Source organism: Rana temporaria, chromosome 8, assembly GCF_905171775.1.
Source record: "Rana temporaria chromosome 8, aRanTem1.1, whole genome shotgun sequence".
In the NCBI taxonomy this organism is placed as follows: domain Eukaryota; kingdom Metazoa; phylum Chordata; class Amphibia; order Anura; family Ranidae; genus Rana; species Rana temporaria.
The window spans coordinates 57624959-57638909 of NC_053496.1; the positions used below are offsets into that span (position 1 = coordinate 57624959).

Below are 13951 nucleotides of genomic sequence, written 5' to 3' on the forward strand. Positions count from 1 at the left end.
CGGCGTAAAGTTGCCCCTGGGTCTATGAGGTGCAGCCAATATTAAGTATGGCCGTCGTTCCCGCGTCGAAAATTTAAAAAATTACGTTGTTTGCGTAAGTCGTCCGTGAATGGTGCTGGACGTAATTTATGTCCACGTCAAAACCAATGACGTCCTTGCGACGTCATTTAGAGCAATGCACGCTGGGATATTTTAGGGACAATGCATGCGCAGTTCGTTCGGCGCGGGGACGCGTTTCATTTAAATGAAACACGCCCCCTACCCGCCGAATTTGAATTCCGCCGGGTGATTTACGCTACGCCGCCGCAACTTTACAGGCAAGTGCTTTGTTAATAAAGCACTTGCCTGAAAAACTTGCGGCGGCGTAACGTAAATCAGATACATTACGCCCGCCCATTTTTACGCCAATCTATGAGAACTTTACCTAAAAGAAAAGAAAATCAGCACAAGGGACATTACTTACCTTCAGTGAGATGTGTCCCTTATGGTGCTGTGTCCTTTTGCTGAAATCTTCCTCCTCCGATGCCCCCCACACCTGCAGCTGTAATCTTCAGGTGAGATGGGGGTTAATAGATTTAAAGTATAACTAAATGCTAAACTTTTTTTTTTCGTTTTGGATAGAGGGGAGAGGGATTAGAATCCCTGTCAGTTTTTATTGCCGTCTGTGCCCCTGTTAAGGAGATTCACCCTCTCTATTTGTCCTGTTTACCATTATCATTGAAAGAAAATCACAACATTTTAGTTGTCCCCAGAAAAGTAATTGAGGGAAAAACTTCCAATGGGGACCCTAGTTCTGGTGACCTTGGGGTCCCCAAAAAATTCCCTTAGTTTGCAGGGATTTTCTCTAACTTCCTGTTTGGCTATGGGACAGGAAGTGAAGGTAAGTCTCTGCAATGGGACACAGATGGCGGGAAAAAAACTGACAGGGATTATAACCCTCCCTTTCTCTATCCAAAATGAAAAAAAAAGTTTTGCCTATAGTTCTACTCATCAAAAATGCCCAACTATGTCAGCCTTTCCAGCCAAGCTCTCTAGTTTATTAGAAGCCATACTACAGCTTCTATGAATGAAACACAATCTGTGAATTGAAGACCCCCTCCATTCACAGATCTGGTCCTGAGTCTTCTCCTCTTCTGTTTACTTCCTTGTTTGGGTCCATCTTTGGTTGTCCACGTCAGTGATTGCCTAACATGGACACTTACTAACGGATGGACTGCAGCAGGGTTTTCTCAGGACCCAGAAAGGGGACAACTCCATAAGAGGGAGGCGGCAGGGGACCAGCAATCTCAAGAGGGACATTGCAGTGCTGGATCAGAAGTCCAACCACCTGAAAAGAGTAGCAGTGTGGGACCTGGATGGGGGACTGGATTAGGTGAGTATTATTATTATTATTATTATACAGGATTTATATAGCGCCAACAATTTGCGTAGCTCTTTACAACATCAGGGAAGACAGTACAGTCACAATACAATTCAATACAGGAGGAATCAGAGGGCCTTGCTCGTTAGACCTTACAGTCTAGAAGGGAGGGTCAAGTGGAACAAAGACTGGTAGCTGTGGGGGATGATCAGATGGACAAAATGAAAATACAGTTGTTAGGTGTCGGTAGGATAGGCTTCTCTGAAGAGGAGGGTTTTCAGGGATCCTCTAAAAGCTAATAGAGAAGGAGATAGATGGACAGATTGGGGAAATGAGTTCCATAGGCTTGGAGAGGCTCTAGAAAAGTCCTGGAGACGAGCATGGGAGCAGGTGATGAGAGAGTTAGAGAGCAGGAGCTCTTGAGAAGAACGAAGAGAACGATTAGGTTGGTGTTTAGAGACTAGGTCAGTGATGTAGCTGGGGACAAAAATGTGGATGGTATGTAGTTGTTAGTATTTAGAATACATTTTGTTGGGTGAGCGGAAGCCAGTGGAGGGATATGTTGCTTCACAAGGTAAGAGGGAAAAGATGATACGGGTGCCAGTGAGGACTAGAAATAAAATTTTTTTTTCCCAGAATGGGGGCTTTAAAAAAAAGAAGAAAGAAAGTATTTGTGTTTTGCATAGGAAGAAGGAGATCCTACTAAAATGTATCTACTGTAGTTTCACATTGCCATGTTTGTATTGACAACATACAATTTAAATAAGTGAGCCATTATATCAAGAACAAGCAGAGATAAAATGTAAATAACGGTCCCAAAGTGAATTCAGGTCCAAATCCACCGCTGTGACAATAATAATAAAGAAATCTTGTGTAATCCAATCCTTGCAACACCCAAGTGCACCGCCACCTTCGATTAAGAGAACTCTTACCAGAATCTTTGGTCCCCTTATATATAAAGAGTCAAATGGGCATGTGAATATAATCCCATTGGCAGGGGATCCAAGTAGAACACCATCTCTTGGGTGCCTAATAGCACCTCCAAGTCTCCAGACAAGGTCCACTTATTGTCCAATCCAGTGACCAATTTACCGTTGCCGGAAGCCGGAAATTGTTCCTCTGCGGGGATGATGGCCACCGGGGAGAGCATAGTATGGTGAAATATTATAGGTCAATGGATTGCACAATAAGCAGATTTTGTCTGGAAATTTGGAGGTACTATTAGGCCACCTGGAGACGGTGTTCTAGTCAGGTCACCTGCCAATTGGATTTATTTCACATGCCCATTTGACTTTTTATATATAAAGGGTCCAAAGATTCTGGTAAGAGTGTTATTAATTGGAGGTGTTGCAAGCATTGAATTACACAAGATTGTTTTATTATTATTGGCACAGCGGTGGATTTGGACTTGAATTCACTTTGGGACTGTTATTTACATTTTGTTTTCTGCTCATTCTTTGATATAATGGCTCACTTCTATACATTTTGTGTTGTCACTATAAGCTCGGCAATGTGAATTATATATCTTTATACAATTTATCTAATTGTTTTTGCCTGGTGCTATTATTTGATCTACTAGCGCAATTTCTGTTTTGTGTGAACTAATAATTGTATCTGTTTTTGTCTTTTCCAGACAAGACGAGCATTGGCAGAAGTCTATCTTGCCCAGTCCAATGAGATTTTACTTCAGTCCATTAATGCTGCAATAGACAACAAGCTGATGGACACATTGTCAGCCGCAAGTCTTGAGATCTGTTTATGTTTTGGACAGTTTGACTCTCTAACATCAGGGTTTTTTCTTGCTCTTCATCAGGTACGGTTATGCCAGGCAGTTTGTTGTTAGTGACTTCTGTTGAGTGTAAGTTTGAGTTTTGGTACTTAGCATGATTACTGTATATTCTGCAAAACAACCCCACACAGTAATCCTCCCTCCAAATGATTTGGACTAGTGCACAAACCAAGGTCCATAAAGACATGAATAAGTGAGTTTGGGGTGGTGGAAGTTGACTGGCCTGCACAGAGTCTTGACCTCAACCCGATAGAACACCTTTGGAATGACATAGAGTGGAGACTGAGAGCCAGGCCTTCTCATTCAACATCAGTGCCTGACCTCCCAAATGCGCTTCTGGAAGAATGGTCAAACATTCCCATAGACCCACTTCTAAACCTTGTGGACAGCCTGCCCAGAAGAGTTTTTTTTTTTTTTTAAGTGTATTTTTGTGCGTGTGCTCGAGAGAGGAGCCGGACTGCAGGAGTTGGGAGTAGGCAGGCCTCCCCCAGAGGCAATCTGCCACCTTTCTCCATGCCCCGGGTGGCAATGGTGGGTGTGTGAGGGGATCCTCCCACACAGCCCGCCCTACCTGCTCCGCTTTGAAGCCCAACGGGGCAGAGGGACTCCCTATAAGGGAGTGAGAGGATTTGCCCGCTCAACCAGCCCCGTTAGTCCTTCGCCTCTCTTTTTAGAGACCGCGTGGTCAAAGTGCGTGCATGTCAACCCAATTTTGAGTGCGTGTAAGTGTGGTGGTTTTTTTTCTGCCCAGAAGAGTTGAAGCGGTTATAGCTGCAAAGGGTGGACCAAGGCAATATTGAACCCTATGGACAAAGACTGGGATGGCATTAAAATGTTCATGTTTGTGTAAAGGCAGGTGTCACAATACTTTTGACGACATAGTGTGTGTGTGAATTGTATGTATGTATGTGTGTATATATATATATATATATATATATATATATATATATATATATATATATATATGCATTTTGGCTTTAAAATGTAAGTGTATGTTTGAGTATTGGGGAAGATGTTCAATGAAAATTAGTGTTTAAAAGAGAAGTATGGGGGGGGGGGAGTTTTCTCCCTTTTATACTTACCTAGGTGGATGAAGCATCGGTTCGATGCTGCATCTGTCCCCCCCATGTCTTTACACTGAGAACCGAGCCATCGAACATCGCTGATGGCTCAGTTTTCACAGATCCTTGAGAGGAGAGCTGCTGACTGTCAATCAGCAGCTCTTCTTTCTGCTCCTTCATGCTCACTGGAGCGCTGAGCTGTGGCGGGTGGGGAGCGGCCATCTCAGGCTCTCAGCTGCTCACCACTGAGAGGCTAAGACAGGCATCAGTCCAGGCACCTGCCAAATCCGGACTTCATTCTTGTGATGAGGCAGTGCCTGGACTGATCTGCGCGACGTCAGTAGAAAGCGGACTTCAGACCGCTCTCTGCTGAAAATGGGTCACAGGATTGCAAAACGAATTGCACTCCTGTGAGCCATAGGAGAAGCCCAGCCAAACAAGCTCAGGCTGGACTTCTCCTTTAAAGTTTTTATGCAAAGTAAGATTTTGTCAAAGTTGATCATGATTATCACTATGTTGGTTTGTATTTGTATTGTATCTCCATAGAGCTGTTCTTCATGTATGATGATTAAAAACATAGTGCTAATGGCAACACGCAATACTGGCAGCTCTCAGTTTGCAGCATTACTGAACCTCCTGCATTATCTACAAGAGAAAGGAGATGAAGGATCTCTTCGGAAACAGGTTGAGCAACAACTGGCCACCATCTCAAAAGTAAGAATCATACAGTACAGTTGGAAAGTATATACAGTACTTTCAAAGTGCTGACTTTAACAAACGTGAAATACAGTTTATTTCTAGTTGGTCAATAATAGGGGTGAGCTCGATGTTCAAGTTGAACACAAGTTTGACTTGAACATTAGGTGTTCGCCCGTTTGCCGAACAGCGAATATCATGGGGTGTTCGCGGGAAATTCAAGCGCCGCAGAATGCCCCATAATGCAATGCGAGATCACACTACATTGACGTCTGATGATTGGCCAAAGCATGCACCTGACCTGCATGCTTTGGCTAATCACAGCGTGCTGTGCTGCGAGAGCCATAATTTGCCAAAGGCAGGGCGCTTTGGCCACTCATGGCTCAGGGGGACTAAGTCCATGGCCCACGCTATATATGGCTGCTTACATAACGGCTGTGTATAGTGTGTGGACAGAGCCAGATTTAGCTAGATTAGGCAGGCAGGTTAGTTAGTGGCAGTGTATTTGATATATATATACAGTCTAGTATGTGTATGTGTGTATATATATATATATATATATATATATATATATATATATATATACTTGGCATTTAGCATAGACTAAATATTCAGTGTAGACTCTATATTCAGTCAGTGCAGGTAGTGTATTTGAGATATATATATATATATATATATATATATATATATATATATATATATATATATATATATATATATATATATATATATATATATACACACAGTCTAGTATATCTACTCTGCATTTAGCGTAGGCTAGATATTCAGTGTAGACTCTATATTCAGTCAGCGCAGACAGTGGAGTTCATATATTTATAACTGGTTAAGGGAAACTCTGCGCCAAAATGTAAAAAAAAAAATGGTACGGGAGTCGTCCCCCCCAAAATCCATGCCAGGCCCTTCAGGTCTGGTATGGATTTTAAGGGGAACCCAGTGCCAAAAAAAATGGTGTGGGCCCCCGCAAAAATCCATACTAGACCCTTATCCCAGCATGCAACCTGGCAGGCCGCAGGAAAGGGGGGGGAGAGAGCACTCCCCCCTCCTGAACCGTACCCGGCCACATGCCCTCAACATGGGGAGGGTGCTTTGGGGTCGGTAGTTGTGGGGGGTCTACGGGTTGGGGGCTTATCGAAATCCTGAAGTAAGGATTGGGCTAATGCCGGTGGTTAATGTTGCCCTGGCCTAATATCCAATGTTTTGGCTGGCTTGGAGTAATGTAGTGGGGCTCCCATCAGATACAGCTAGCTTGGTTATAAATCCCCAGTGTTAATGCAAGTGTTTTTTTAATTAAGTACAGTTGTGCTCAAAAGTTTGCATACCCTGGCAGACATTGTGAAATGTTGGCATTTATATTAAAAATATAACTACTCATGACAAAAAACTGTCTTTTATTCAAGGATAGTGATAACATGAAGCCATTTATTATCACATACATTTTTGGCTCCTTTTAAAATCATAATGATAACAGAAATCACCCAAATGGCCCTGATGCAAAGTTTACATAACCTGGAATGTTTGGCCTTGGTACAGACACAGAAGGTGGCACACACAGGTTGAAATGCCCATTAAAGGTTAATTTCCCACATTTGTGGCTTTTTAAATCGCAATTAGTGTCTGTGTATAAATAGTCAATGAGTTTGTTAGCTCTCACATGGATGCACTAAGCAGGCTAGACACTGAGCCATGGATAGCAGAAAATAACAGTCAAAAGACCTGCGTAACAAGTTAATGAAACTTTACAAAGATGGAAAAGGATATAAAAATATATCCAAAGCCTTGAATATGCCAGTCAGTACTTTTCAATCATTTAATAAGAAGTGGAAATTGGGGGATCTCTTGATACCAAGCCAAGGTCAGGTAGATCAAGAAAGATTGCAGCCACAACTGCCACATGAACTGTTCGGGATACAAATAAAAAACCCACATGTAACCTTAGGAGAAATACAGGCTGCTCTGGAAAAAGATGGTGTGGTGGTTTTTAAGGAGCACAATACGATGATGCTTAAACTAAAAAGATCTGCATGGTCAAGTTGCCAGAAAGAAGCCTTTACTGCACAAGTTCCACAAAAAAGCCTGGTTACAATATGCCCGATAACACCTTGACATGCCTCATTGGGCCTTTTTGGGGCATTGGCGCAGTAAAGGCTTCCTTCTGGCAGCTTAACCATGCAGCTCTTTTTGTTCAAGTATCATTGAATTGTGGTCCTTAATCTCCCTGGCGGTATGATTATTTCAGATTTTAGGTGCTGAAAGCGGTACCATTATTTTGCATGGAAATTTGGCGTTTTATATTGTGGGCCTGTAATTCTTAGAAATTACTAACTTAAATCTGTCCAAACAAGAGTCTAGTAGACATCCCGGGTATAATAAAATTTGAAACACAAAATCATAAATTATAATACAATAAATAAATATAAATAATTATAACAAATAATGTAATAATAATAATAATACAAATTATTACTTTTAATTTTTGATGACGAATTTCCCCACAAATCGCTATCGCTCAATTCTGCAAGTGATTCTAATTTATTATCATTGTTTTCTAGCTGCTCTAAAACCACTTTTGACATAAAGGGACACTTTTGGTTGCTATGGACAATCTCCAGTTTCCAGGCAGAAAGAACCGTTTTTATTATATAAAAGTGCATGCAGAACACTGGGGAGACCACTAGGGACAAGGGGAGTGTGTATTTTTTACATACAGTACTGTAATCTATAAGATTACAGTATACTGTATGTATTGTGTGTATTTACTTTTTAAAATTTGGCACCGATCTCTGCCCCCGTGCGTCGTAACGAAATCTTTTTATATCCTTTTCCATCTTTATAAGTTCCATTACTTTGTCACGCGGGGCTTTTGCCTATTCTTTGCTACCTCCTCATGGCTCAGTGTCTAACCTTCATAGGGCATCCAAGTGAGAGCTAACAAACTCATTTACTATTTCTACACAGACACTAATTGTGATTTTAAAAAGACAAAAATGAGAGAAATTAACCTTTAATTGCCATTTTAAAGCGGAGTTCCGACCACAATTTCACTTTCTAAATATAAATACCCCTGTAATACACAAGCTTAATGTATTCTAGTAAAGTTAGTCTGTAAACTAAGGTCCGTTTTGTTAGGTTGTTACAGCATTTAGACACTTTATAAAATAGAAATTGACTGGGGCCATCTTAAGTGTGGGCATCATGAAGCCAGACTGTATCACTTCCTGGATTTCAGCCTTGCAGATCTAGCACATGCTGAGTGCTGCACAAGCAGTGTCAGATCAGGTTTCAGCACCTGTGCTGTCCAAGTCACATGATTCTTTGAGACTGGGGAGTGCACAGACTCCTGGAAAGTTACACCCACTACATTCCCAGGAGTCTGTGCGGTGTAGGTTAGGAAGCATTAAGCACCTAGGTGCAGGAAGTGGGTAGATTAACTATTCTGCCTAGCAACAAAACTTTGAAGGCATCTAAAAAAAAAAAAAATTTTCGTAAAGGACTAATGAATTTTTTTTAAAACTACTGATGTAATGTTATATTTATGGGTGGAACTCCACTTTAACCTGTGTGTGCCACCTTCTGTGTCTGTACCAAGGCCAAAGGTTCCAGGTTATGTTAACTTTTGATAAGGGCCATTTGGATGATTTCTGTTATTATGATTTAAAAAGGATCCAAACATTAGAATAAATGGCTTCATGTGGTCACTATCCTTAAATAAATGACATTTTTTTGGCATGATTAGTCATATTTTCAATATAAATGCCAAAAGTTCACAATTTCTGCCAGGGTATGCAAACATTTGAGCTCAACTGTATAATACCTAAATTATGAGTGGATTAACCAAACACCTAAATATCGTGGGCTAGATTCAGCAACAAGTTACGGCGGCGTATCTCCAGATACTATACGCTGCGCCGCCATAATAATGCGCGCAGCTACCTGAATCTAGCCCCTTGTGTTAGACCTACAGTACTTTTTGCCAATGTTTTTACAGGTGTCTACCTATCGAAAATTCACAGCTTTCATACTTCATATACCACCATATAAAAACAATTTTTGAGTTAAAAAAAAGACAGGCATTCTGTCTGTTTCACTTAGCTGGGTGGAAATGTAACATAGTTCAAGTCAAATGTTCTGTAAGTAACCGCACATTTTATCTGATCTTCAGAAGAATTTTCTCTGAAAATCACCAAAAAACGACCGTATTTATCGGCCTATTGCGCGCCCTGGCGCCCCCGAACTTGAAGAAAAATTCCTGGAAAAAAATAAATACTTACAGTTTGGATGCCCCTCGTCGGTGTCTTGCCCGTCGTCCATCGCGTCCTGCCTGTCGTCCATCGCGTCCATCGGTGGCCTCGTCCGGTCCGGTGTCCTTCTGCGGACATCGTGGTGTCCTCCCTGCTCGATCCCTGCTTCCGCGCTGAGTTTGAACCACTGCGCATATACCGAGCGCAGTACACTCGGATATAGTCGGGCAGGCTCGGCTCCTCTCGCGTAAAGGACGTACAGGACGCACAGGACCGCGAGAGGAGCCGAGCCTGCCCGACTATACCCGAGTGTACTGCGCTCGGTATATGCCGGCGCAGTGGTTCAAACACAGCGCGGGAAGCGGGTATCAGCGTATATCGCGCACCCACGATTTTGCCCTGGTTTTCAGGGCAAAAAAGTGCGCCGTATACGCCGATAAATACGGTAAATGTTTTATACAAATTGTACAATTATACAAAAGTATGTCTGTTGGGTTAACGGCAGATAAGCTTGGTGTAGCTGTGCAAAGTAATATATTCTATTTTTTATATCTTTTAGGTATGGGGGAATCTGCATGTCCCAATGCAGCATTTCAGTATGTTTGGTGAGCTGCCACCAAACTTCAGTATTATTATTCTGCAACATTCAGAAGACAGGTAAACTGCATATGCTATCTAAAGCTTTCCTTGATTTTTAAGAGCTTGCATCACTTTCTTTCCCTTCTGTTTACTTTATCAGTGTATTACAGGTTACTTTGTCGTATAGTTTGGTACAGTGTTTTGAACTTCTGTCCTCAAGTAACATAGAAACATAGAAAAGCAGAAAAAAAAGACGGACGAACCGATCGTGTGTGGGCCCCATCGTTTTTTTTCCCATCGGTGAAAAAACCTAGGGCCAGATCCACAAACAGCGGGCGCAACGTAACTTTTTCTATTTAAGTTACACCGCCGCAAATTGCCCAAGTTAGTGCCCGATCCATAAAGCACTTACCTGGAAATTTGCGGCGGTATATCCTAAATCAGTCCGGCGCAAGGCGGGCCAATTCAAATGGGGCGAGTCCCATTTAAATTAGGCGCGCTCCCACGCTGGACGTACTGCGCATGCTCCTGACGCTATTTTCCCGACGTGCTTTGCGCGAAGTTACGTTGCGCCGAGGTTTTGTGAATCGCGATGGGTAAAAGAGAGTTGCGGCGGGAAAAATAAAAAATTAAAAAAATAATTGACAGCGACGCGGGAAAGACGGGTATATTTTTACATGGTGTACTAACTTTACACTTTGTAAAAGCAGCCCTATCTTTGCGACAGCAAACTAACACTTACGGCGACTTCACAAAGGGAAAAACCTTCATGGATCTCCGTAAGTGCTAATTTGCATACCCGACGCTGGTTTACAACGAGAAATGCCCCCAGCGGCGGCCGCGGTACTGCATCCTAAGATCCGACAGTGTAAAACAATTACACATGTCGGATCTTAGGGATATCTATGCGTAACAGATTCTATGAATCAGCCGCATAGATAGAAACAGGGATACGACGGCGTATCAGCAGATACGCCGTCATAACCCTTTTGTGGATCTGGCCCCTAGAACCTGTTTTAAAATGATCTGATGGTTAAAAAAACGGTAGAAAAAAAACGATCGTCTGTGGGCAAGTCCATCAGGTAAAAATCCTTGCATGCTCAGAATCAAGTCGATGCATGCTCGGAAGCATTGAACTTCATTTTTCTCAGCACGTCGTAGTGTTTTACGTCACTGCATTCTGACACAAATTAATTTTTAACTGATGGTGTGTAGGCAAGATTGATGAAAGTCAGCTTCATCGGATATCTGATGAAAAAATCCATCGGTTCGTTTTCATCGGATGAACCGATCGTGTGTACGTGGCATAAGTGGTCCATCTAGTCTGCCATTTTTTTTTTTTTTATTATTTAAACATGTTTGAATTTTGTATTTTTTTTTACATTTTTTGTTTCTCATTTTGCTAATTTTGAATCACTAGAGATAAGCACTCCCAGATCTTTTTCCTCTGTAGTGCTGGCCAACACTGTAACCCCAATGTTGTACTCTGGCAAGGAATTATTTTTCCCTAGGTGCATTATTTTACATTAAGAAATATTGAACTGCAGTTTTCACTGATTTGACCAATCTTTTAGCAATGCCAAATCATGTTCCACGTTACAGACACCTCCAGGGATATCAACCCCATTACACACCTTTGTGTCATCAGTAAAAAGACATACCTTACCAAACAACCCTTTTAGTTATACATATTACTTACATATAGATTAAATAGAACAGGTACAGAGCTTTGTGGTGCATTAAAAGTGACTGGTCATTGTTCCGAATGATCCCTGTTTACAACCACACTATGGTATCAATCCTTTAGCCAACAGCATACCCACTGTACCACCCAAGGGTTAAGTCCTACAGTAAGTATCTTGTACAACTTTTGTATTGGATCTTTGTGTGGAGCTGTATCAAATGCCTTGCTAAAATCAAGATATGCTCTGTCCACAGCACCACCCTGGTCCAAAACATTGGTAATATAGTCAAAGAATTTAATCGGATTAGTCTGACGTAATCTGCCCTCCGTAAAGTCATGCTACTTTGGGTCAAGCAAGCTATGTATTTTTAAGTGATCAATGATCCTACTTTTCAGGAGTGATTCCATTAACTTGACTACAACCGATGTTAAACTCACTGGCCTGTAATTGCCAGCTTCTACTTTGTTGCCCTTCTTGTGGATAGGTACAGTATTCGCTGTCCACTAGAGGAGTTTGATTAAAAAGACCTGTTAAAGCGACACTAAAGAAAATAATAAAAAAAAAAAAAACATGTTATGCTTACCTCCACTGTGTGGCTCATTTTGCACACAGTGGCCCCTTGATCCACGTCTTCTGGGGTCCCTCGGCGGCTGTCATGGCTCCCTCTCCTCAAGAGCTTTCCACCTTCATACGAGCGAGTGAGCATGGTGGAAAGCTCTTGCGGGCACGCTTCCGTGATTCAGCGGCGGGCATAGCCGCAGACTTTATCACTTGGCCCCACCTTTTGAGCGGTGAGGTAAGTAAAACGGGGGCTGGGGGGGGGGGGGGGGCTTAGCTGTCGGATGTTTTTTCACCTTAATGCATAGGATGCATTAAGGTGAAAAAACATTTACCTTTACAACCCCTTTAATGTTCGAACTACTATACCTAAAAGTTCTTTTAGAACTCTGGGATGAATACCATTGTGGCCCATTGCTTTATTAGGCTTTAACAAAGCCAGTTCCTCTGTTACCTCTGTCTACAGAAATCCTAAAAATGAACCGTCATTACTAGAACCAATATGATTTTCCAACTTGTTATTGCTAGTACAATTAATTTCTGAGAAGACTGAACAGAAGTATCGTAATTATTTAAATGGTTTGCTACTTCCAGGTCTTCCTCAACCAGTTTTCATTTTAGTGACCCCATTTCTTTCTATAATTAATGTACCTAAAACAAAGGTTTTATCTCCTTTCCCCTTAGGTCTAGGTTTCTATCTTTTTTATGCCCTGTACACACGATCGGTTCGTCTGATGAAAACGGACCGATTGATTTTTTCGGATCCCCGATGAAGCTGACTTTCATCAGTCTTGCCTACACACCATCGGTTAAAAATCTGATCGTGTCCAACGCGGTGATGTAAAACACTACGACGTGCTGAGAAAAATGAAGTTCAATGCTTCCGAGCATGCGTCGACTTGATTCTGAGCATGCGTGGATTTGTGACCGATGGATTTTCCCACAGACGATCCTTTTTTTCTATCGGTTTTTAAACCATCAGAAAATGTAAAACAGGTTCTATTTTTTTTCACTGATGGAAAAAAAACCGATGGGGCTCACACACGATCGGCTCGTCCGATGAAAACGGTCCATCGGTCCGTTTTCATCGGACAAACCGATCGTGTGTACAGGGCATAACAGTCTTCCATTGCTGTTTTCCCTTCTGAAAACAATATTTCTGACTTAATTTGCTGTATTTTTGTTGTGGGTAAATGGGAACAGCGCTATATTAGACTCCACAGGGTGCAAATTGAGCACTGAGCAGGTCTTTTTGACCCTCACCAAGCTCCTTTTAACAGCTGAGGTTCCCAGACAGAGTTATCTCTTATAAATATTTTATAAATAAGGCTAAAAGTCTAATAAAGCTAAAAAAAATCACCACTTTGCACTGGGCATTTAAACATTTTCATATGCTTAGTGGTGACTGATTTTCTTAAACGTGGAACTATGGACTATGTCAGGGGTCTCCAAACTGCGGCCCGGGGGCCAGATGCGGCCCTTCGGTTGCCTTTATCCGGCCCTTGGGGCACTATTTATCCCACTAATATGAGACATCATTCTGTCCTCTAACTCCAACAATGGGGCATAATTCTTGCCACTGATATCAACAATGGGGTCCTATTTCTCCCACAGACACCAACAATGGTGCACTATTCCTCCCCCTAATACCAAAGATGGGGCACTGTTTACTCCCACTAATAGCAGAAAAAAATTTATTCCCGCTGGCCACAGTCCGGCCCCCCTAAAATCTGAAGGACAGTAAACTGGCCCTTTGTTTAGAAAGTTTGGAGACCCCTGGACTATGTGATACAGTTTGCCACTAGCATTAACACCACAATTTCTTTATCGTACATCACGGGACACAGAGCGGCATTCATTACTATATGGGTTATATGGAGTACCTTCAGGTGTAGACACTGGCAATCTCAAACAGGAAATGCCCCTCCCTATATAACCCCCTCCCATAGGAGGAGTACCTCAGT

General features: G+C 42.0%; 1 protein-coding gene across 1 annotated transcript in view; it reads left to right on the forward strand.

Moving 5' to 3' along the window:
* Positions 1 to 13951, forward strand: part of CFAP46 (cilia and flagella associated protein 46) — a 267974-nt gene that overhangs the window by 182370 nt on the left and 71653 nt on the right. The window contains exons 44-46 of the mRNA XM_040361829.1: positions 2994 to 3173; positions 4757 to 4924; positions 9725 to 9822. Coding sequence (XP_040217763.1) covers positions 2994 to 3173; positions 4757 to 4924; positions 9725 to 9822 — 446 coding nt within the window. The remainder of the gene's footprint in view (positions 1 to 2993; positions 3174 to 4756; positions 4925 to 9724; positions 9823 to 13951) is intronic.